The 25,387-nt window shown below is 41.6% G+C and overlaps 1 protein-coding gene across 1 annotated transcript; it reads right to left on the reverse strand.

Annotated features, from left to right (window-relative positions):
• Positions 1–9,650: 9,650 nt before the first annotated feature.
• On the reverse strand, positions 9,651–24,607 carry pxmp4 (peroxisomal membrane protein 4). Its single transcript, XM_048550156.2, has 4 exons — positions 24,441–24,607; positions 17,999–18,061; positions 14,354–14,552; positions 9,651–12,374 (listed from the first exon to the last, which is right to left on the reverse strand). The coding sequence occupies exons 1-4, from the start codon at positions 24,563–24,565 to the stop codon at positions 12,111–12,113; spliced, it is 651 nt and encodes a 216-aa protein (XP_048406113.1). The 5' UTR covers positions 24,566–24,607; the 3' UTR covers positions 9,651–12,110.
• Positions 24,608–25,387: the final 780 nt, after the last annotated feature.

The raw sequence follows: 25,387 nt of genomic DNA on the forward strand, positions 1-25,387 counted from the left end.
TCCTCTGCCCTGTAACATTTCAGTGATTGTGATTTCTATCATATTATTTCACTTTGATCACCTGTACTATTTCTACAGAGTTACTGCATTGGTTTCAATGCATTGTACAACATCTGATTGAAATCTAATTTAAGTCAATATATTGACATAGCTACCCTGTGGGTAATTGGGAAAGAAGAAATAAGTGCTGGCCTAGCCAGTGACACCCACATCCCATGAATGAATTTTAAAAACCCATAATAGGTAATTTGCTGTAGTTCACTAAAGAGCACAAAAATCTTGATTTCTACATTCCATAATTAGTCATACACCATATTGGGAAAATATTCATTTGGTATGCACTTTTTATAATGTTAACTTTAAACCACGTTTTATACATCTATAAATCTTATTAATAAAGTACATTTTGGGGAAAATTTCTATATTCCATTATTCATAATCCAAGGCCGGCCTGCTGCAGTAAACTGTGGGACTGAATAATGGGTAGCACCCCTCAGATCACATGCCTGGCACAAAATTCAATTGCACAGAGTAACTCCCTGTAGAACATGCTCTATAGAAAATAATTATTTTATTACACTCTTTGTAACACACAATTTGAAATTTTGTGCAAAGTACTTGCACATGATGAATGATAAATATTTTGGGGGTGAAAATGTATTCCATTATTGTCCTTATTTTTTCTTTATTCTTTCATGGGATGAGGCCATTGCTGACAATGCTAGCATTTGGTGGCCATCCTCAGTTATGTCTGAATTAAATGGCTAGGTCATTTCAGAAGGCAATTAAAAGTCAACCACCTTGCTATGGGTCTGGAGTCACATGTAGGCAAGATTGGATAAAGACTGCAGATTTCCTTCCTTAAAGGACAAAAGTAAAACATGGAATTTTGCAACAACTGATGACAGCTGTCATGATCACCATTGCACAGATTAGCTTTATGTTGCATATATATTAAATTGTTTAAGGTCTGTCAGCTGCTGATTTCCATAAACTTAAAAAAAAAATAAGAAGCAAACTCGGGTATCTTTCTTCTCTTATAGACAAGTATAATAACCCAAAACTCAAACCCCATCCCCCAATACTTCTTTTGCAAAACAGGGCAAGATATCATGTAACCAACTTGCAGCAAAAACAATAATATTTCACCCAGACCAATCCATTCTATAGTGCCGAATCTGAGATTCTGCAACAGTTCTGCATTGTGCAGAGCCAGCTGTTTCCTCCACATGTAGGCTTGCTCAACCCAATGAAACCACACACAAGGCTTGTGCCTGACAACGCACAGTCCCTGTGTGAACAGTAACAACATAGTAGCTTGTGAAAAATCAAGCAGGCACACAGAGAGGAGAACCAATCAATACAAAACCCAAGCAAAGATGGCTGTTTTGAAAGTGTGAGTTACAAAACAAATACTCAATAAGTTCTGCAGTGTCTGAGGAGAGAGAAATAGAGTTAACTTTTCAGGCTGATGACCTTTCATTCTGGTGAAAGATAATCAAGTAAATTAATAAAATCATTGGAGAGCAAAACTGAGTTGAATGTTTCCAGAATTTTGTTCCATCCCTGAAGATTTCCAACATGTTCAATGTTCTGCTTTTCAACAAAAAAAATGCATCTGCTTTTCTTCAGAGATAGTGGGAACTGCAGATGCTGGAGAATCCGAGACAAAATGTGGAGCTGGATGAACACAGCAGCCCAAGCAGCATCTTGTGCTCCTAAGATGTTGCTTGGCCTCCCGTGTTCATCCAGCTCCACACTTTGTTGTCTCTGCTTTGCTTCATACTTGTTCATAGATAAATTGAAAACAATTACTCAGATTCAACAGCACTTAGAAAATATGATCAGTATAGATCATTTGACACTCCAGGCCTGCTCCACGATTCAATAATGATCATAGCTGATCATCTAAATTGGTTCCCTGTTCTCAATTTTCTCCACATACTTTTGATCTCTTTAGCCCAGAGAACTATACCTAACTCCTTCTTGAAACATTTAATGTTTTGGCCTCAACCACTTTGAGATAGAGAATTCCACAGGCTCATTACTTTCTAGATGAAGAAATTGTCCGATGCTTAGAGTCATTGAGATGTACAGTACATCGGTCCAACTCGTCTATGCTGACCAGATCTCCTAAATTAATCTAGTCCCATTTGGCCCGTATCCCTCTAAACCCTCCCTATTCATGTACCCATCCAGATGCCGTTTAGATATTGGAACTGTACCAGCCTCCACCATTTCCTTTGGAAGCTCATTCCACACATGTACCACCCTCTGCATGAAAAAGTTGCCCCTTATGTTCCTTTTAAATCTTTCCCCTCACCTTAAACCTATGCCTTCTAGTTTTGGACTTCCCTACCCTGGAAACAAGACCTTGACTATTCACCCCATCCATGCTCCTCATGATTTTATAAGGTCACCCCTCAGTCTCCGATACTCCAGGGAAAATATCCCCAGCCTTTTCAGCCTCTCCCTGTAGCTCAGACCCTCCAATCCTGGCAACTTCCTTGTGAAACTTTTCTGAACCTTTTCAAGTTTAACTTTATCTTTCCTGTAGGAGAGAGGCAGAATTGAACACAGTATTTTATAAGTGGCCTAAGTTATAAGTTTTGCAGCACGGTGGCACAATAAGCACCGTTGCCTCACAGCACCAGGTACTAAGGTTTGATTCCAGTCTTGGGTGACTGTCACATGGAGTTTGCATGTTTTTCTGCATGGCTTTCCTCCCACAGTCCAAAGCCATGCTGTATGATCCTATGACTGTGTGCAGGCTATATGGATTGGCCTTGGTAAATGCGGGGATTGGGTGAGATGGTCTTCAAAGGATTGATACAGACATGATGAGCCAAATGGCCTCTATCTGCACTGTCGGGATTCTATGGTATTCTGAACATCTCACTTCGGTCTGACTAGTGCAATCAGAAGTCAGCCACAGCTGACGTTGCCAGAGATAAGTAACCGGTTTCCACGTGTGGAGATTGCAGATAGGATTCTGTGGCTAGTCATTGCTGCTCCAGTTGTGGGTTTATCTGCTACTTAAGCATTTGTACTTCTACCTAGGCAGTGCTACACATTTAGAAGCCCAGCGATTTCGTCTTCAGGCAGCCTCTCGGAATTGAGGATGATTTGCAACCTCTTCAGTTCAAGATGGTCAGTAAGTCTGAGGTGCGATCTGCGGTCTCTGCCACTGCTGGTACTTGAAGGGTTGGGTCATTAGAGGTTTTTGTGGGCACTTTCTAACACTTTGATTTTGCCATTGAACATCGCTGAAGAAGTCTACCAATTAATTCAATCTGTTCATAAAAACCACCATGGTGGATGGTGGAATTTGAAATTAATAAAAATCTGGAATTAGCTGTTTATTATAACCATGAATCCTTTGTCAATCAACAGAAAAAGCCAATCAGGTCCACTAATGTCCATTAGAGGAGGAAACTGCCATCCTCACCTGGTCTGGCTTACGCATTAGTTCAGATCCACAGCAATGTGTTGGCTCTTAATTGCCCACCCTCTGGACAATGAAGGATGAACAATAAATGCTGACCTAACCAGTAACCTAATCATCTTGAGAATGAATATTAAAAAAGGGACCACGATTAGGCCTTTCAGTCCCTTAAGCCTACTTCACCACTTATTATGGTCATTACTGATATGATCTCTGCCTCATATCCACTTTCCTGTTTGCTTCCTTTCAACCTGTTACTGATAGAAAATCTTTGTCTCCACAAATTTATTACATGCCCCTATATCCACTGCACTTTAGGGAAATGAATTCCATAGATTCGTCACCCTTTGAGAGAAATAATTCCTCCATATCTCTGTCTTAATTCTGCCACCCCATAGCCTAAAAATATGACCAATTGTTCCAGAATGTCCCACAGGGGGAAACATGTCAATTTTGTCCATCTCCTTTAGCATCTTGCATACCTCAATTAGATCTTCTCTCCTTCTTCTAAACTCTAGCATGTATAGGCCTAAATTCCCAAATGGGCCTTGCCCAGTTTGGTCAGTCACAGCCAGGGTTTCCCATGAGACTACAAGGGTGCTCTGTAGATAACTCTAATGTGTTGCCTCTGAAATTCTGGGAGTTTCCTATTGCAACCAAGTTCCAAGTAGAGCAGTTCCTTCCGTGATCTGGGGTCAGGCACATGGGTGACATGCCCACCCAGTGACACTTGGCAAGTCAGAAGATGACAAAGTAGCAGCTTCAAACTGGATTCTTTTTCCCCTCAGAACAACCTTTGGCAGAAACTAGGGAGCATCATCTGCTGGTGATATGTCTAGACTATAATAGAACAGAACAGTTATTGGACAAATAAAATTCACATCCAAAAAAAATTACAAAAAGCCAGGTTGCAAAACTATTAGAGGTAATGGAAGCAAATTTCAAAGGAAATTTCAAAAGGCATTTAGAACAGAACTAAAGCAGATTAATTTTGCAGGAATCTGGGTACAAAGCTGCAGTGTGGAACCAAATTGGTTAACTCTTTAAAGGAAACACACAGATATAATGGACTAAAGCGCCTCCTGCCACGTTATAAAACTCTACAATTACTAACTGAACATTGGTGTCTGTTCCATCTCAGTACCACCAACAAACCACCTTCAAAAGCCGAAGTTGCTTAGCTGTTAGAAATCATTGCTTGCCAATGAAAATCTTCCTGGTTGTTGCTAGGCTGAGCTCTTGGTAAGAAAGCTGCATTATCTAAAGTTCAGCAACTACAGCTCCAATCTTTCCCTTTCATGGTGCCTAGCCCCACGGTCATTAGGGCGGGGTGTGTAGGCAACAGAGCAACATGCAAGATAGGATACTCTTTCTTTCCAGTTAGAACATGTAGAGTTTTAAAGATTTAAGCAATGGCTGAGAACACACCATGAGGGCAGTCACATAACAGCAGTGAAGTGCCCCTCCAACTCCACACTGTGTTATCTCTGACTCCAGCATCTGCAGTTCTTACTATCTCCGAGTAAGTCACACCTGTATGGTGTTTTGGTGAGAACACACCAACAGCTGTGCGTACAGTTTGGACCTCCTTATTTAAAGAGGGATGTACTTGCAGGCAGGCAGTTCTGAGAGGATTTAAGAGCTAATTCCAGAGTTAAAGAATTTGTATTGCAGAAATGTTGCTCCAACAATGATGTTGCTATTATTGAAAAATGGAATAGTTAAGGGAGGTGGGTTGATAGGGGCAATTCCAAAAGATCATTTCCTCTTGTCAGGGAATCTAGTTGCAGTAAAATGGTTCGGCCATTTCAGATGGAGAGAAGGAATGTTTTCTGAGAGCCCTTTGAGTTTCTTTAGCCCAAAGAGCAGTAGCGGTTGGGGCATTGAATATTTTCAAGGCAGAGGTTAATTATCAGAAAATTGAGGGCTATAAGCAAGCAGAGTAATGTTGAAAAGTCTGTTTTTCACCTAAATGAGGATCAGTTTGTGCGCAGCAAGTTCCCACAAACAACATCATAATTACCAGATAATGTTTGCTACGATGCTGTTTGAGCAATATATATTAACTTTGACACTGGGAGCGCTCACCTACTCTTCTTTGCAATAGTAACAGTAAATCTTTAAGCCAACTACCTGTGTTGGTAGATGTAAAAGTGTCATCCAAAAGATTGCACACCCAACAGTGCAGCATTCCCCCAGCATAGCAATGAAACATCTGGGTTAAGTTTTGTTTTGCTGCTTAAAACTCTGAAATGATTACCTTTAAACTCTCTGGCAAAAATACAGATGGGACAGTATATTCTTACAATCTAATGATTTGTAAATGGTTTGGAATACATTGCAGGTTCACAAGTTTTATCTCCCGCCAAATTTAAAGGAAAATGCCTCCTGTCCATTTAACAGGGGATTGCTTGCCTTTCTAACCTACTGAGCTTTATTTAATTAGGCCAAGAAATGACAACATATTGAAATACTTCCACAAGCTCCCTGCTTATTGTCCTTCACATTCGTAGCTTATCTTTAAATTGGTCTCTTTGCTAACCAGCAGTCTTTATAAGCTCATCTGTCAGAGCTGTCCCAACTGGCCACCACACCTTCATCAATAATTAGCTTGGATTTATATAATGTTTTCAAGAGAGAAGAAGGTTGAGAGGTGACTTAATTGAAACATATAAAATAATCAGAGGGTTAGATAGGGTGGATAGGGAGAGCCTTTTTCCTAGGTTGGTGACGGCGAGCACGAGGGGGCATAACTTTAAATTGAGGGGTGAAAGATATAGGACAGATGTCAGAGGTAGTTTCTTTACTCGGAGAGTAGTAAGGGAATGGAATGCTTTGCCTGGAACGGTAGTAGATTCGCCAACTTTAGGTACATTTAAGTCGTCAATGGACAAGCATATGGACGTACATGGAATAGTGTAGGTTAGATGGACTTGAGATCAGTATGACAGGTCGGCACAACATCGAGGGCCGAAGGGCCTGTACTGTGCTGTAATGTTCTATGTTAACACCAGACTGTCTCAAACTACTTTAAAAAGTGCAGTCAGTGTTGCAATGTCAGAAATGCAATAGCAAATATTGCCGTTTGTGGAAGCTTGCTATGTGCAATGTGGTAATCACTGAATGATTTTTTTTTGTGATGATTCACTCAGCGATAAATGTTGGTCAGGAAACAGGAAAGAACTTTCCTGCTCTTCTTCCAAATAGTGTCACAGGATTGTCTACATCCACCAGAGAGGGCGTTTAATTAATATCTCACTGGAAAAACTTTGCCTTTAACAAATAATAAGCATTTTGATTCTGTGCAACTGGAATTGAAAGAAATGTTTATGTAGTTTGGAAGAGACTGTGGTTACCACCAGGCACACAAGATAACAAAATCAGAGCCTGATATCGGGGCAGGGGAGATTGCAATTAAAATATCAGAAATTCAGCAAACATTCTGGTTAACATACCTGTGTGCACAATATACTTAGAACGTTTGCTAGATTGAAACACGTGTCCGCCAGCATGCTGTTAAACCCACTTGCCTCCACAATGGTATGTGCAATCCAGCATTCTTGGAACCCAATCTTACCTTTGGGTAACATTCGTTGTCAAAATGGACATTATTCTGAGTTCTCCAAACAAGAAGCTGCTGACTGAATTTGCAACTAAACTAGAAGAGTTTGCAACTTTGTGCTCAACATTAGCAGTTCTTGAAACAATGTACTAAGAATAACTCAAAGCATCTTGCTGGATAAAAAGCACATAAGATTGGCTAGCTTGGCTGTTGATTCTACAATTTTAAAGATTACACCTAACATATAAACACACATCATACAATGAAAAGTTTATATTTAAATAAAACTGGAATAAACCTCAACTCAACTTTTTCACGGAAAGGGTGGTGTGTACGGAATGAGCTGCCAGAGAAAGTGGTGGAACCTGGTACAATTACAACATTTAAAAGGCTTCTGGATGGGCACACGATTAGGAAGGGTTTACAGCGATATGGGCTAAATACTGGCAAATATAATGAGATTTATTTAGGGTATCTGGTCAGCATGGCTGAGTAGGTCTGTTTTTGTGCTGTACAACTCTATGACTCTTGCCCCGCCAGTAAAATATAACTGCAATTCATAGTAGTTGGTGTCATATCATTTGATCAAAATTAAAAATCCCCCAAACTCTAATACTTGTATAATTTCAAAGTAAGTCAGTAGCATTAAGGATTGCACTGATTGGCTATTAGGTTTGCAGTGAAATTTAAATCACTGTGCTTGTATGGAACTTCGAATCATATTGCAAAGGAAGAGACCATTTGACTCATCATGCTTATGATCATTCTCTGGTAGACCATCAAATCAATCCCATCTGCCGAGGAATTACAGAAATGGTAATGCTACACCCTATTGCACTCCTGTGAGCTCTGCAAACCACCCAAGTGTTTGATATTTTGCCTCTTCAGATGTGCCCCTCAAACACGATGCATCGCTCAGATTCAACAACCTCCTCTTTCCTACATCCAATTCATTCTACACATTAATAACCCTTTGTGGAAAAATAATCTTTTTTCCTTTCCTTTTTAATTCCAGTCACTAGTTCAGTCAACCATTGAAACTACTTTTCATTAAATAAAAACCGAAAGAACTGCAGTTGCTGGAAAAGCTCAGCCAGTCTGGCCGCATCTGTGGAGTGACATCAGAGTTAATATTTCGGGTCCAGTAATCCTTCCTCAGAACAACTTGTCACAATTTACTATCCCGAAACCCAAATCCATCCATTGCTTTGAATACTTGGCATTGATCCCCTTAAATTTCTCTGCTCCATATAAACACCGCCTGCTGTTCTCACCTTTACTGAAGGGGAGATAGGGTTGCCACCTCCAGTCAGATATAATTGTGAAGTTTGCACCATGTGATCTTTTGCTTTCAACTACCCCAAACCCCAGGCACCATCCTTCATACCCATGGCAATAAAACAGAACTCACGTAAAGGATGTATGGCTGATTTGCCTCTGGTTGGGGAGGGCGGGTGAGCTTCAAGCATCCGAGGAGAAGAATTTCATCCCACTTTATGAGATAATGGATGTTGTGGTCACAGCCACACTTGCTGCCCATCTCTAATTATCTTTTGAGTGACTTGCTGGACCATTTCAGACAGCAGTTAAGAGTCAATGACACTGCTGTAGTCTGGAGTCACATTAACAGCCGGCCCAGATAAGGATGGCAGAATTCCTTCCCTGAAAGGTATCAGTGAATCTTATAGCAATGGATAATTGTAGCAAGCATGCGCAAATAGCTTTCAGTTCCACATTTATTACTGCCACGGTGCGATTCAAATTCACATTCCCAGCTTGCACCTCTGGATCAGTAATACAGTGACATTATTACCATGTCATCTTCTCATAGAAACTACCCTCCTTTTTGCATCTTCAGGTTGCTGTGGAGCTGTTGGAGAAGGCAGTCTGCACAGACACATTATCCAAATGGCTACTTTACGTATGAACTTCAGCACTTAGAGGCAGGATATTAAGCTGCAGATTGCATCACAACTAAGCTTAAACTGGTCCAAACTAAACATCATAGCATACAGAGTATTGGTCAGAAGGTGAAACTCTGGTCAACCCATCACTGATCGGATTCAGCCTGGAAGTTGCAGTATATGTGCTTTCAACCACCCTACCTCCCATTCTCCAATCAACGTCACTGAATGCATCCATCCTCTCAGTGTGCCATCTTCCAAAGTGTTGGAAAGCAAACAGACTCATCATTATCCAATTGGGCAACTGCGTGCAATGGCCTATTCTCTCACCTGTAATGTTTTAATAGCAAAAGTGTTCCAAGTGAATGAAGCAAAAACACGATTGTTTTTGTTATAATGTTGTCTATGGTTTGTCTTTTGCTCCAAACAGTAACCTCGAGATGCATCTTCACTTCTTGGAGGGTTGGTTATTCATGGGCAAGCCAACTTCGTCAACTCCATCACTTTGATCACGTTGTGACCGAGATGAGCAAACTCAGAAGAGGTTGGGCATTGAAGATCATCATTAGTTTTGGAAATAAAGTCTGCTTTGTTCCCTTTTCCCCATCCCCATCCTTCACCAAAAGCAGGGCTTCCAAACACAAAGTGGGAGCCTGTAAATTGCCCACTCATCATTCCTGCCGATAAGCCATCCCAGTTAATCAATGAGTGAAAAACACAAGTAAAATTCTGAAACCAATTTCATTGCAACAATAATCTGTATTAAATATTAAATGGGAGCAAATTATACTATAACAGGAAGAAAATGAACAGAAAGACACAAAAGGGTGGTTTAAGTTGACATGGCAGGGGCAGTGCTTGGTGACCTTTATACACAATTTATATTAAAGTACCTTAAAACAACTCTGTTTTAATACTTAAAATTAAAAATTGAGGACAAGAGCTAAACCAAAGTCTTTACCTGTGATTTCACTCACGTGTCTGGCAGTGGTAATTGGAACTGATATTTTCCTAACATTTGTATAAATGTTACAGAATTTAATGCTTTGACTTACACAGCTTTACTTTTCTGTCTTTTTTTTTAAAATATGCTTGTTGGCTTATTAAGCGGTCAGTCCCAGGCTCTGAAACATCAGGAAGTAGGAAATCTTTTGAAAAGTGGAATGAGTCAGGCCAAGAGCTAACTGGGAGCATTGAGACTCTGAAGGGGTATCAGATATTTTAAAAAAATTCCAGGAGTTTAAGGCTCATTTTCCTTTGATTGGACTTCGTGCTGCTCAGGAACACACACGCTCAAAGGAGCTGGTAAGTTATTTCTACGACTAGATTAATTGTGTCAGCTAATAGGTTAGAGATTTGCTACCTCTCTATTTCTAAAAATCAGCACAGATAAACCTGGCATGTTATTTTCAGCTAATCATAAAACAGAGGCTAGATTAAAAATGACGAGTGATGTACGCATATGTAAGAACAGAAATCGGCCAAATCAGCCCCAGATTCATGTTCCACCATTCATTTAGATCTTGATTCATCTGCAACTCAGCTCTTTGTCCCATATCTACCAATCTCAACTCAGACAAACAATGCATTTAGCTTTCATTGTCATTTGTAAAAAGAGATTTTAAAAATTCTACACCCCCACGCCGTGCCTAGATGTGTTTCCTAATTTAACCCCAGAAATGTCTGTTTCCAATTCTAAGACTCTGCCTCAGGTTCTTAACTTTCCATTCAGCAGAAAGATTTTTTTAAAAAATCTGCCTGACTACCTGCTTTCCTTAATATCTTCTGTTGTTCTGCTGTTCCTTCTGTATGTAACTTTGCCACATTAGAACGCTGGACGCAGCATACACCAGTGACGGGTTGGCCGTGACAGTACATGTTGATGTACAGACTATTGCTCACATATATATAGTAAAGTTAGAAAGTTGACTTCTAAATAAATAAATATGATACTTTAAGTATCGATTAAAGACCTATAACAGTTAAAACTTCCCTAGGCACTTGACAGAAACATTACAAAAAACATGACGCTGAGCCACCTAAGGAGATATTAGGTCCAAAGATCTAAACCTTGATCAAAGAGGTAGGCTTTTATGGAACTATCCTAAAAGAAGCAAGTGAGTTGAAAAGGTTGGAGGGAGCACAATGCAGAGCTTGGGAACAGAGAAACTAAGCTCAACCACCAATGACACAGTGATTAGAACTGAGCATGCTTGGTGGGGGGTGCGAATTAGATAAGCACAGATGTTTTGGAGGTTTCCGGGCTGAAGGAGATTATAGAAAAAGGAAGGGATAAGGCCTTAGAAGGATTAGGAAACTAGGATGAGAATTTTAAAATCAAGATTAAGCCAATGCAGGTCAGTGACCAGCAGGATGAAGAGGGGAGCAAGACTTAGTGCAAGTTAGGTCACAGTTTGCACAGTTATGAATAGACTGAAGTTTCAATGGATCATTAGAACTTCAGCTACTTCAGGTACAGAAAAAGGCGAATGGAATGCTGGCAGTGTATTTAAATGACAAGAATATAAGGGAGCAGAAATTATGCTGCATTTAGACAAAAGCCCTGAACAGATTACAAGGATTATTGCACTAACTGGTAATCAATTTGCTCTTCCTACTTCTCCAGTGAACTGGGCAGTTTTCCCTCTTCTAAATGACAAAGGCTCAGATGTTTTAAACAGCAGCAGGTTTGTGGGCCCAATGAGGTTGTTCTACACTCTCCCCACCCCATCAACTTGCCAACGTCTGATAGGCCTGAGTGTTCCAAGATGGATTTGGAGATAAATAAAAATAACAGTAAGCCCATCCGATCTAGTGATCACAGTTAGTGATGACTGACTTGTAAAGCAGTGTTAATGAGAGTCAAGAAGTCGGAAATGAACCTAAGCCACAACTCTTGCTCAAACACAGCAGCAACAGTTACCAAGCTAGATGAAATCCTAATGCAGCAACCATATTAAATTGAGGCCAAGGAAGTTCATTGTGCTCAGTTCACTTTTTGAGGAACAAATTTTTTTTACATACAGACCGAGTGCTTCCAACGTTACATGCATATATCCAGCTGTCAGGGACTCTGCGCGCCGATGGGTAAAACCTGTTGTTAAATCACTTACACCAAATGGCATCTTCAGGACAGAGGAGAAAATTAGCAGAAATATCATCCTTCTAAAACGTTGCTTTCGTCAAAGCAGAAGTCCACTCATTTGTCAGTGCTCCTTTTGTTATAAATGAGAAAGTCTGATATATCATGCCAGATATTGCTATCTTCATAGAGGTAGGTCATGGAGGACTGAAGCGACGGTTGCAGTGTGTGTGGATGGTATGCGAACAGCCACAGGACAACACCCCACACCAACATGGCAAAGAGCGGGAAAGGGTCTCGCTTTGTCTTAGGGACGTAACCTTTCTCAACGGCCAGTCGTGAAAGAGCAAAGAGAACTCGGGACAGCAGGTACATGTTTATCTGTGGAGAAACAGAAGTTACAAAGGCAAAACAGAAAGTTAGAGGGCGATGGCTATCAAAAAGACAAGTAGGTTACAACAGATGGTGGGGGTGGGGGGGGGGGGGGGGGGTGGGTGGGTGCGGCTTGAATTTAGCCACACTTTGGCGACTGCAAAAGCATTAATTTTGAGAGAAAAGCAAAGATGCTAATGTAATCCGCCAGGCACAACATTTAACCAGGGTTATTCAATTTCAATATCAAATCCAAAAGCACCCAGACAAGAGTCTACTGAATGGATGGAGTGTTGTACAACAGTGCAACACCAACAGTTACCCCACTGACAGAAGAAAACAAAAAATTTGAAGGCTGTCTAAGATTTAGCATCCAGCTCTCAGCTCCTCACAGGTTTTCAGGCACTGTGATCCACAGCTTGAGTAACCAAATAATTATCCAGCTGGTCCTAAAGTTCTGAGGCATATCTTCTACATTATATCGTAATATAAAAATTAAACAAAAAAAAAAGTAAAGCCTATCAACATTAAAGGCAGCACTGGTTAAACCATTAGGATAGACCTTTATATAACACCACTTTACAACCAATGAAGCTATTTTTAAAAATGTAGCCACTGCAGCAATAAGGTAACACACCAGTCGACTTGGACACAGCAAGCTCTCATAAATAGCCATGACCAGATACTTTGCTTTTAATGAGATTAGCTGAAATATAAGTATTGGCCAAGACATTAATTTTATATATACAAATAGAAATACTTTATACAATTGAAGAATTGGATGAGATGCCACAGCTGGTAGCGGAAAGCATCACCTTTAGGGAAAAAGGAATGAAAAGCAAGTAAATAACATACAACAGTGTTTTGATTCCAGGCTGGTTGACAAACAGAAAACAGACAATAGGAATAAACCACAAGGACAGGCTGTGAATAAAGGAGTACTGCTTGGCTCAGAACATGGGTCCCAGCTGTTCACGATATATATCCGTGATCCAGACATGGGATTAAATACAATATTTCCAAATTGGGAAAGCCACACAGGAATGTGATTCCCAAGGAATATGTAAAACAGTTTCAGGACAATTTGGACAAACTTAAGAGATTTGGTGACAGCCTAGCAGGTACAATATAAGGTGGAAAACCATGAAGTAATCTACTTTAGTCGGAACAAATGGGCAGAATATTTCTTAAATGTTGAGAGGTTGGAAAGTGTAGATGTACAAAGGGTGTCCTTGTCAATAAGTCACTGGAGGCTAACAAAGGTGCAACAAGCTACAAGCAAACTTATGGAATGCGAGCCTTTATTGCAAGAGGATGAGTACAGCAGAGGTGAAATCTTCCTTCAATTGTGTAGGAGCCTAGTTAGATTGCACATGAAATACTGTATGCAGCTTTGGTTTCTTTACCTCAGAAAATACAATATTGGCATAGAGCGAGAGCAACAAAGGTTCTCCAAACACTTTCAGGGAACAATGGAACTGTCCCATGACAAACAGATTTGGTAAAGTGGGCCTGTAGTTTCAAAGAATGAGGCATGATCACATTGAATTTTGCAAAATACTGGAAGGGATAGACAGGATAAATGCATGTTCGATGTTTCCCCTGGCTGGGGAGTCTAGAATCAGGAGGCACAATTTAAAAATAAGGGCATGCCACTTTGTACTGAGGTGGGAATGGGTTTTTTTTTTGTTACTCAGGTGATAGTGAATCTTTGGAATGCTCTACTCCAGAGGGCTGTGTAACCTCAGTCTGAGTAAACTTAAAAAGTAGAGGTTGATAAATTTTTGCTTATCAATAGTGCAAAAGCTTATTGAAGTGATCAGTCAACCACGACATTGAATGGCAGAGCAGACTCAAAGGATTGAATGGCTACCCTGTTCCTATGTTCTTCAATTCCAAAGTAAAACTTTCAAGCAGAAGCCCTATCCTCCTCATTTCTACAGATACGGGTAGAAAACATCAAAGCAAAGATCTCTATTCCCTTTTACCTGGCTGTTGATGTGGTTGTTCTCTCCAAACACAAACCAGCCCCCTGCACAAGCTGCTAAGAACGAGTGGAACTGCACCTTCTCACCCTGCAGCCACTGCTGTGCGGCCAGCAGCCCCTTGTAGAGGAAGACGAATATGGCCAGGTTTCGGGAATGAGTGTACGTGGCTTGTCCAATGGCCTTCAGTTTGTCTAATAGACTGAACACATTAAAACAATCATTAGAAATAATCCTAACACTTTCTCCCCTTATCAACCTTCACCAAACCATCGGCTGGCCAAGTTTCCTGCGTCTAAATTTAATCTGGTACCAGAATTTTGAAAGGATAGTGGCGATCCCATATCTAATCTGCTCTTTAGTTGGCTGTTTCGCATATGGTTTGGCCCAACTCCTACTATGAATATGAATTGAGAATTGGTTCTGCAGCTCAAAATAAGACCACAAATGCTGCCACTACATATGAGTGCAATTTATAAAAGCCACATGGCCCATCAGTATATCACAGAGAATCTCAAGGCAACTATTTTGAAAAAGGAAACCAAAGAACTGCTCGCCAGCAACATTCCATTCAATTTGCTATTTTTTGTTTCTTACAGTCTGTTTTCATAGGCTTGTGGGACCTTTAAATTATTTTGTGTGGTAACTTACAGGTGCTGATGTGACTTGCAATCAGCCTAAGGGGAACTTCCAGGTTACACTCAAATAGAATAAAAAAGGAACAGTGGTCAGTAATGGGCAGAGTGCAGCCAGTGTCCATGCAGGACTCATGTGCAAAGCAGCTTCAACATTTAAGATCAATGGTGAGGCTCAGCAGGAGTTACATGAATAAAACTAGTTCTGGAAGTAACGTTTGCAGCACACAAATGTTGCGCGATAACTATCTTCAACAATCATTTTCCCTAGACATTCAAGGCATCAGCATCACTAAACACCGCTCCCCCCAGCTATGAACATCATGGGGTTACCATTAACCAGAAACAGAACTTCACCAGTCATAGTTCTTTACTCAGAGGGTTGTTAATCTATGGAATTCCCTGCCCAGTGAAGTGGTTGACAGTACTTCAGTAAACGTTTTTGAAGCTAAGGTAGATATTTTTATGAACAATAAAGGAATTAAGGGATATGGTGAGAATGCGGGTAAATGGATCTGAGTCCACGAAAAGATCAGCCATGATCTTATTGAATGGCAGAGTGGGCTCAAAGGGCCGAACGGGTTACTCCTGCTCATAGTTCTTATGTTCTTTATGTTCTTATACAGGGTAAATTTATACACAGTTGCTACAAAAGCAAGTCAGAGGCTGAGATTTTGCATCAAGTAACTCATTTTCTGTCTCCCCAAAATCACTGCACCATCCACAAGGTACAAATCAGGAGTGTGACAGAATACTTTCCACTTGCCTGAATGTGTGTGGCTCCAACAATACTCAAGAATTTCAATATCATCCGGGTCAAAACAGCCTGGTTGACTGGCATCTAACACCTTGAATGCTCACTCCCTGTACCACTGATTCACTGTGGCAGCAGTGTGTACCAACACCACTGCACCTACTCAGCAAGGCTCCTTCTAAAGTAGCTTCCAAACCTGTGACAGATATCCTTGTGTCCTCAGCAATGGCAAAATTTGTAGGTATCCTTGAGTTCTCGGCAAATGGATGTTTCTTCAATTTGCTTTATCACAGGTTGCTGTTTCTCAAGAGGCTGAGAGAGAGAACAAGCCTTTCACCTCTCATAATACAAATCAATTTCTTCCCTCTCTCCGTAGCCAAACTGTCACCTGAAATACAGTTCCTTTTGTGTTGCTGTGTCTGGCTTGATGTACCCCCCCACCCTTCAAGCTTGATATTCTGCAAATGACTTGCATCTGATATGTGAAATTTCCACTGAGGTGTAAATCGAACATGAGATACAAAGCTGATTGTTTGATTTCAATCATTTGATGACCTGTTAATTTCAGTTCAGATTAAGACTGTTTATTGATGGTCTCACAAACAGGCTCAAACTGTGGCTGAATTATCTAAAACCCATTTTACTACATGAAATATCTCAGGCATTAAAAATAGATGACGGAAGCTGAAAATTGATAATCCATTTTTACCATAATCATAACATATCACCTGCATGTGCTCTTTCAAGCCACACACCAACCTGACTTGGAACTGTGTCAGAGATAATGGGAACTGCAGAATCCAAGATAACAAAGTATGAAGCCGGATGAACGCAGCAGGCCAAGCAGCATCTCAGGAACACAAAAGCTGACGTTTCAGGCGTAGACCGTTCATCACAGGGTCTAGGCCCGAAACATCAGCTTTTGTGCTCCTGAGATGCTGCTTGGCCTGCTGTGTTCATCCAGCTCCACGCTTTGGAACTGTATCACCATTCTTTGATTTTCACTGGTCAAAATCTTGGAACTCCCTCAACTAACAGAACTGTATGAAAAAGTTGCCTTTCATACCTACAGGATGTTTTGTGATCAACTTACAGCCAGGGTTCCATGGTGACACAGGAAACACACCAGCCAAATTATACACAGAGTCACGCAGCACAGAAACAGACCCTCCAGTCCAATCAATCCACACTGACCATGTTCCCAAACTGAACTAGTCCCACCTGCCTGCACCTGGCCCATATCCCTCTAAACTCGTCCCTTTCATGAACTTATCCAAATGTTTTTTTACATGTAATTGTACCCCACATTGTCTAGCAGTTCATTCCTCATTCAAACCACTCTGTGTAAAAAAATGCTGTCTCTCATGTCCGTTTTAAATCTTTCCCCTTTCACCTTAAAAATATGCCCCTTAGAATTGAACTCACCCACCCTAGCGAAAAAGACCCTTATGGACGCTCCTCATGATTTTAAAAATATAAGGTCATCCCTCAACCCCCTACGCTCCAGTTAAAAACGTCTCAGTCTTACCAGTCTTTCTTCATATCTCAAAACTTCCATTCGCAACAACCTCCTGGTAAATCTTTTCTGAACCCTTTCCAATTTAATAATATCCTTCCTATAAATCGGACAAGCAGAACTGCACACGGTACTGCAAAAGGGGCCTCAACAATATTCTGTACAACATCAGCATGACATCCCAACTCCCAGAGTGAAAAGTCTGATTGAATGAAGTAAAATAAAAGCCTGCCTTTCATACTCACACAATGTTTGTTTGAAATCACCTTTACAGCCACGAGTCCACTGCAACACAGGAAACAAACTAGCCAACTTAGACGTGGCAAGCTTCCATAAGAGTGATCTGTTGTTGCGTATGGGGCAGGTGCTCCCAGAACATCAAGGTTTACTCCCTTACTCTTCTCCAAATCACTGGCATGAGATCGTCACCACCCTCCTGAGGGGGTATGTGGGATCTCAGTTCAACATTTCATCTGAAGGACTGGGAGATTTAACACTCCCTCAGTAGTGACCAGGGACTGCTAGCTTGTTCTGTTCTCAAGTACTACAATGGGACTTGAACACAGAATCTTTTAACTCAGTGTTACTGAGCCTTGGTTGACAGTGAAAACAAAGTTCACATTTTCTTTTTAGACTGAAAAAAATCCAAATCCCTTCGAATTACTAGCTGTTTTAGTTTTCTGAATGGAAATGGACAAAGCAGCAATGATGACGACCTACAGACAGCATGCAAGCAGCCGTACCTTCCACTTTTGAAGAGGAATGTCATCACAAATGCATGTGGGGCTCGGATTTTGGCTCCATACCTAGTTATAAAAGATAAAAAGGCATGTAAGTCAATATGCACACACAAAGCTGGCAAGATCTGTAAACCACAAATGTGGTTTACAAAATACCATACTAAAGAGGGAGCTCAGAAGAGACAGGAGGAGACATGAGAAGTTGTTGGCGGATAGGATCAGGGTAAACCCTAAGGCTTTCTATAGGTATTTAAGGAATAAAAGAATGGCGAAAGAAAGATTAGGCCCAATCAAGGATAGTAGTGGTAAGTTGTGTGTGGAGTCACATGAGATAGGGGAAGCGCTAAATGAATATTTTTCAACAGTATTCACTCTAGAAAACGACAATATTGTCAAGGTGAATACTGAGATACAGGCTACTAGACTAGGTGGGATTGAGGTTCACAAGGAAGAGCTATTAGAAATCCTTCAGAGGGTGAAGATAGATAAGTCCCCTGGGCCGGATGGGATTTATCCTCGGATCCTCTGGGAAGCCAGGGAGGAGATTGCCGAGCCTTTTGCATTGATCTTTAACTCGTCATTGTCAACAGGAATACTGCCAGATGACTGGAGGATAGCAAATGTGGTTTCCTTCTTCAAGAAGGGGAGTAGAGACAACCCTGGTAATTATAGACCCAGTGAGCCTTACCTCAGTTGTTGGTAAAGTGTTGGAAAAGGTTATAAGAGATAGGATTTATAATCATCGAGGAAAGAATAAATTGATTAGGGATAATCAGTGCGGTTTTGTGAAGGGAAGGTCGTGCCTCACAAACCTTAATGACTTCTTTGAGAAGGTGACCAAACAGGTAGATGAGAGTAAACAGGTTGATATGGTGTATATGGATTTCAGCAAGACGTTCGATAAGGTTCCCCACAGTAGGCTATTGTACAAAATGCAGAGGAATGGAATTGTGGGAGATATAGCAGTTTGGATCAGAAATTGGCTTGCTGAAAGAAGACAGAGGGTGGTAGTTGATGGAAAATGTTCATCCTGGAGACCAGTTACTAGTGGTGTACCGCAAGGGTCGGTGTTGGGTCCACTGCTGTTTGTCATTTTTATAAATGACCTGGATGAGGGCGTAGAAGGATGGGTTAGTAAATTTGCAGATGACACTAAGGTCGGTGGAGTTGTGGATAGTGACGAAGGATGCTACAGGTTGCAGAGAGACATAGATAAGCTGCAGAGCTGGGCTGAGAGGTGGCAAATGGAGTTTAATGCAGACAAGTGTGAGGTGATGCAATTTGGTAGGAGTAACCAGAAGGCAAAGTACAGGGCTAATGGTAAGATTCTTAGTAGTGTAGATGAGCAGAGAGATCTCGGTGTCTATGTACACAGATCCTTGAAAGTTGCCACCCAGGTTGACAGGGCTGTTAAGAAGGCATACAGTGTTTTAGCTTTTATTAATAGAGGGATCGAGTTCCGGAACCAAGAGGTTATGGTGAAGCTGTACAAAACTCTGGTGCGGCCGCACTTTGAGTATTGCGTACAGTTCTGGTCACCGCATTATAAGGAGGATGTGGAAGCTTTGGAAAGGGTGCAGAGGAGATTTACTAGGATGTTGCCTGGTATGGAGGGAATGTTCTTACGAGGAAAGGCTGAGGGATTTGAGGCTGTTTTCATTAGAGAGAAGAAGGTTGAGAGGTGACTTAATTGAAACATATAAAATAATCAGAGGGTTAGATAGGGAGGATAGGGAGAGCCTTTTTCCTAGGATGGTAACAATGAGCACGAGGGGACATAGCTTTAAATTGAGGGGTGAAAGATATAGGACAGATGTCAGAGGTAGTTTCTTTACTCAGAGTAGTAAGGGAATGGAATGCTTTGCCTGCAACAGTAGTAGATACACCAACTTTAGGTACATTTAAGGCATCATTGGATAAGCATATAGACGTACGTGGAATAGTGTAGGTTAGATGGGCTTCAGATCGGTATGACAGGTCGGCACAACATCGAGGGCCGAAGGGCATGGACTGTGCTGTAATGTTCTAATTTCCACAAAGATGGCAATACCCATTTCCCCAAGAATGCATTTATAAAAGGTACTCATTGTCCAGGCTTAATTTTCATCCACCTCCATCTAAAAGAACCCCCTGCTACACCTGTGGAGACCTCTACCCTCTTCACGTAGAACTCTCTCTTCTCCCTGCCAAACTCACAAGTCCCATGATTGACGCTAGTTTGTAACCTCAGGACAACCTAGATCTTCTGTCCTGTGCAAAAGATCAACATTAAGCAGAAGGGAAGCATAATCAAAGAGGCCAACCTGTGAAGAAAACAAAGATGAAAGCCAATACCAAAATGGAAGTGGGGTCTCTCACTGACCAAGCAGGTTTGTTATGTTCTATCTTTTGAGAGAACTACTTAAGCCTGTGATTCCCCTGAAGAACAAAGACGGGTGTCTATCTCTGTCTCTTGCACATACAAACATTATGCCCAACTTCCAGCATGTTACAAATAAATTTCATTCTTAACATCAGATCTGGACTTTTTTCTATTGAAACTCAGGGTTTGAACAAGCTCACGAACATTTCAGCTGTGCCCAATTCTACTTTTAGACATTTGTCAGTAACACTGACGTCCAACTAAGAGGACATAAACGAGGGGGGTTTTGGCATGGGAGGGAAAATATGGGTAAAAGCGAGCACTGTGATTCATAAATGAAAATGTGCTGTCTGTATTTGAGGTCCAAAAGAACTAGCTTTTAGGTACATCTTGTTAGGGATTGTTCTGATTCACTTGTGGGATATGTGCATTGCTTGCTGGCCAGCATTTATTGCCCATCCCTTGCTGTCCTTGAGAAAGTAAAAGTGATAAGGTGAGAAGATATCATTCCTGCACATCCAAGTTTCAGTTATACTCCTTAATAACACATAATGAACAACACAAAGGAGTTTTATTGCATTCAGTGAAATTACATAATGATGTCACAGATTCTAATACCCTTTGGAATTTAAGTTGTGTGTGGAGAGCACACCTCGACCTACCTGTCACTAGCTTCAGAGTTTAAGGTTACAAGCAGTCCAATGAAAAAGAAACTTGCGCTTATATAGCACCTTTAAATGGCTCAAAGAAATCCCAAAGCTGAGACAGTACTTTTGAAATGAAGTCATGGTTGTAAGGTAGGATACGCAGTAGCAAATTCTTACACATAGCAACATGGTCACAGAGTCATACAGCATGGAAACAGACATTTCAGACAAACTTGCCCATGCTGACCAAGTTGCCCAAACTAAACTAGTGCCAATTGCCTGCACTTGGCCAATTTCCTTCTAAACCCTTCCTATTCATGTACTTAACTGAATGTCTTTTGAATGCTGCAACTGTACATGCATCTTTCACTTCCTGTGGTAGATCATTCCATATATAAAGCACCAGCAATGTCAACATCAGAAATCCAATTTTTGTGACAATGGTTTAGGGATAAATATTGGAACAAGACAGCAGGTAGAACTCCCTTGCTTTTGTTCAAATGCTACCAAGGTGATCTTTCAAGGCCGCGCGAGAAGCTAAGGATCCTTGCAGTTTAGCATCTCATCTGAAAGATGCCAATACCCACAATGCAGTGTCTGTCCAAACTCTGTATTCATGTCTCTCAAGCATTACCAACTTGAGCCAAAACTGGCTAAACTAAATTGATCAATTTAGAACAAACAGAGAAATCTGGAGAAACACAACTGGTCTGGTGGCATCTGTAGAGAGAGAAACAGAGCTAATGTTTCACATCTGCCATGAATTTTCTTTGGAATGATTTTATTGTTTTTGTTTTGCATGATTGATTTAGAAGCCTTTTGAAACCTCAAAACACTGTCAGAGGTGTAAACTCTCCTCCAGAATACAGAACTATATACTAACAAAAAAGCTGAGTAGTTACAACACGGTTTTTAAGTTTCCATCATGTACCATACCTGAAACCTGATACCTGTGACTATGTAAACTTCGGAACTTTAATAACTGTTCATGGATTGAAAGAATCATCAATAATTCTCTCTGCAATAAACTGTTTCCTGAGATAAAGGGACAGAAAAAATTAAAAGCCATATGCTAATTAACAATGCTGTGAGAAGGAGTCATCGAAGCTACATAAGCAAATCTTTTAACAACTGTTTGATAACTGGTTGCCTTGTACCACAAGGGCAAAAGATTGCCCTGCAGAAAAATGTAAGGAGCTAATGGCAGGATAGGCTATGCTTCTAGCAGAGAGTTCCTGGGCCAAAGGTAGGGATAATACCACAGCACCATAAGAACCTGTTGCAGTGGCACTGTCCCTATCTCTGGACCAGGAGCTATCTGTTCACAATAGCTTGATTTAAAACAGTAACAGAGAAGCTAGGTTGAAAGCAGTTGGCTTTTACTCCTGATAAAAAGGCAAACTACAGACTTCATGGCTCCAAAAGTGACATAAATAATGTCACACTACAAACTTAACAAGATGAAAGATCCTGTAGGAATTCAGCTTTTGTACTCTTCAGCAGAACTTTAGTGAACAACACTGCACAAGGATCAGAACCTGAACAGATCCAGAGATAGTCACTGTTTGTTGAAATAGTGGCTGGATTCCACCATTAATCAAGTAATAGCTAAGCTGGGTTGTGAGGTTTAAGTTGATTACTTGAGGGGTCTCATTTTGGTTGCTACTTGCAACAAAGTTGAAATATTTCATTCAACATTTGATCGTCTGTGAAACTTCTTAAAAAGTATTCAAATTAAAGAGAGCCTTGTGGTAATTTACCCACAACATCCCAAATTCAATCAGGCAAGCTTGCAGCTGGTGTGGTTTCCTCAGATGAGCACATATTCTTTGAAAGCATTACAGAACTCTGCCACACCATATTCTTCGGATCACAGGCTTCAATAAGTAAAATAAATTCAGTCTGTTTATCTAACAACCCAAATACCAATGGAGTAACCAGAGCTCAAACCAATTCATCACAAATAATCCTTCCAAACAATGCGACGTTTAACAAAGCTATTTACACTTGATTTACGAACAAACATACTGTCCAGTGCCTCAACTGCATTTATAGCAATGCATTTGTCTACTAAGTCGAACAGGTGTTTGACCGCCAGACAATGTTAAGCTTGTAGGAGCATAAGCAAAACTTAGGAAACCCAGGATGCGTGTCTCTCCCCATCAAATATCTTGCTCACGTTTTCTGGGAATGTCAATCTTTAAAACCTCTTATTTTCTTACTTTTCCTCCCCTATGAACCATCCACATACAGTTATCCATATTAACATCCTTTCGGTGTGTATTTTGATTGAATGGGCCCAGCCTTAGTTCAGACAGTAGCATACCTATCTTTGGACCACAGGCTAAAGTCCCTTTCCAGGGCTACAGCACCAAAAATCAGGATGATTCTACAACACCGTACTGAGGGACCACTCATTTCAATGACAAAGGCACCATCTTGAAGATGAAGTGCTAACCCGAGGACCAATCTGCCTTTTTGGGTGAGTGGGGCATTATTTTGAACAGTAGGGCAATTTTCCTTGGTGTACTGGCCAATATTCACCCCTGAACCATATCACAAAGATAGATAACCTGGTTGTTATCACATTGCTGATTATTACCGAGTGCAAATTAGCTGCCACTTTTCCTGTCACAACAGTGACTGCAAGCTGACATGAGATCATGGCTGAACAAAATGGACAAGGCTCACTTCTGGATCAAACAGGGAGACTTCAGCAGGTAGATGCAAAGAACCACAGAAAAGGCCACTTAGCTCACAGAAGACGCTGCCCATTCTAATCCCATCGTCCATAGCCTTTCAAAGTTATAGGAACAACCTTATTTCCACTCCTTTGTCTTACGGTCTTATAGCACTTCAGATTCAGTTCAAGTTGAGGGTTTCTGCCATGACTGAACCAGGACTTGAAGTCCAGGCACCCACCACCCTCAGGGTGAAAACTCTTAAGGAGAATATCGCCAATTCTATGGCAAGACTTTACAAAGTCACAAAGGGGCGGGGGTCATGAGCTAATATTTTGAAGTGGTGAGGTCCACAAAGGCCTCCAAGTGAGCTCTGAGATAACAAGGTGTGGAGCTGGATGAACACAGCAGGCCAAGCAGCATCAGAGGAGCACAAAAGCCGACGTGAGCTCTGACTGAGTTCTAACCTCTGTGTCCTGCACCAAGAGACAGGGCCTCGCTAACAGAGGATCCCCACCCCCACACGACCCTCAGATTTCAACCAGAGGGGGGAAGGGGGGGGGGTCGTGACCACTTTCTCCAAATGGAGGTCGCGGTGGGGAACCAAAACAAGAAGTGGTTTGGGGGAGGCCTAGCCCAAGGATGTGGGGGGAGGTCAGAGAGCTCACTGAGGCGGCCAGTGGTTGCGACGGGCGCTACGTAAATGCAAGTCCTGCTGCCCTAGCTCCAGCGGCCCGCCCCACCCCCGCACTCACACGACCCCATTGCGGAATCCCTTGACGGCCGCCAGGGCCCCGTGAAGCCGCCGCTGCCGCAGAAGCCGGTTCACCGCCTGCAGCACCAACATCAGCAACCGCCGCCGCCATTCCTCCCGCCCCATTCCTCGGCGGACCGCCAACGGAGACGGACCGACAATCCCGGGGTCCGTCCGCTGAACCGCTCCGGCTGGAACTCAGCTGTCCCGGAATAAAGGTTCCCCCTCCTCCACTTCCCCGGACAATCCTAGACCCCCGTGGGTTTGACAAACTTACAACAACAACAGAAAACATATTTTCAGCACATTAGTGTTTAAAAAAAACCAACTAGGGTGAAGTATTTCGTTTTTTTTATTTTAAGCACCTTTGATCATTTGTTGTGAGTAAAAAAGATGGTCAGAAAGATGGTGTGGAAGGATGTTTGCCATAGAGGTGGACATTACAGAAGTTTGGGATCATTATAAGGAGGAGATCGCCTGATGACATCTACAGGAACATAGGGTGGACAATCCCTTTTGCATCTTACGTCATAATGACGAGGAAAGAGGCCTTGCAGCCCCTCAAATGCATTCTGGCTCTTTGCACAACAAACCATTCCGTCCCATTTCCCTACACCATCTACGAGGCCCTGCAAACTCATCAACTGTCTGGTTGCTCCTTGAAATCAGTCATCTCTCTCTCTGCTTCATAGGCAGTGAGTACTAAAGATCATTACCACTCACTGCAGACGGCATGGTGGCTCAACTGTTAGCACTACTGCCTCAAAGTGCCAGGAACCCAGTTTCAATCCCACTACCAGGTGACTGTTTGCACATTCACCCCGTGTCTGTATGGGTTTGCTCCAGTTTCCCCCTCCAGTCCATAGATGAGTAGTTTAGGTGGATTGGCCATGCTCAATTGCCTATGGTGACCAGTAATGTGCATGTTAGGTGAATGTGCTATGGGAA

Source organism: Stegostoma tigrinum, chromosome 19 (genome assembly GCF_030684315.1).
Source record: "Stegostoma tigrinum isolate sSteTig4 chromosome 19, sSteTig4.hap1, whole genome shotgun sequence".
In the NCBI taxonomy this organism is placed as follows: Eukaryota; Metazoa; Chordata; class Chondrichthyes; order Orectolobiformes; family Stegostomatidae; genus Stegostoma; species Stegostoma tigrinum.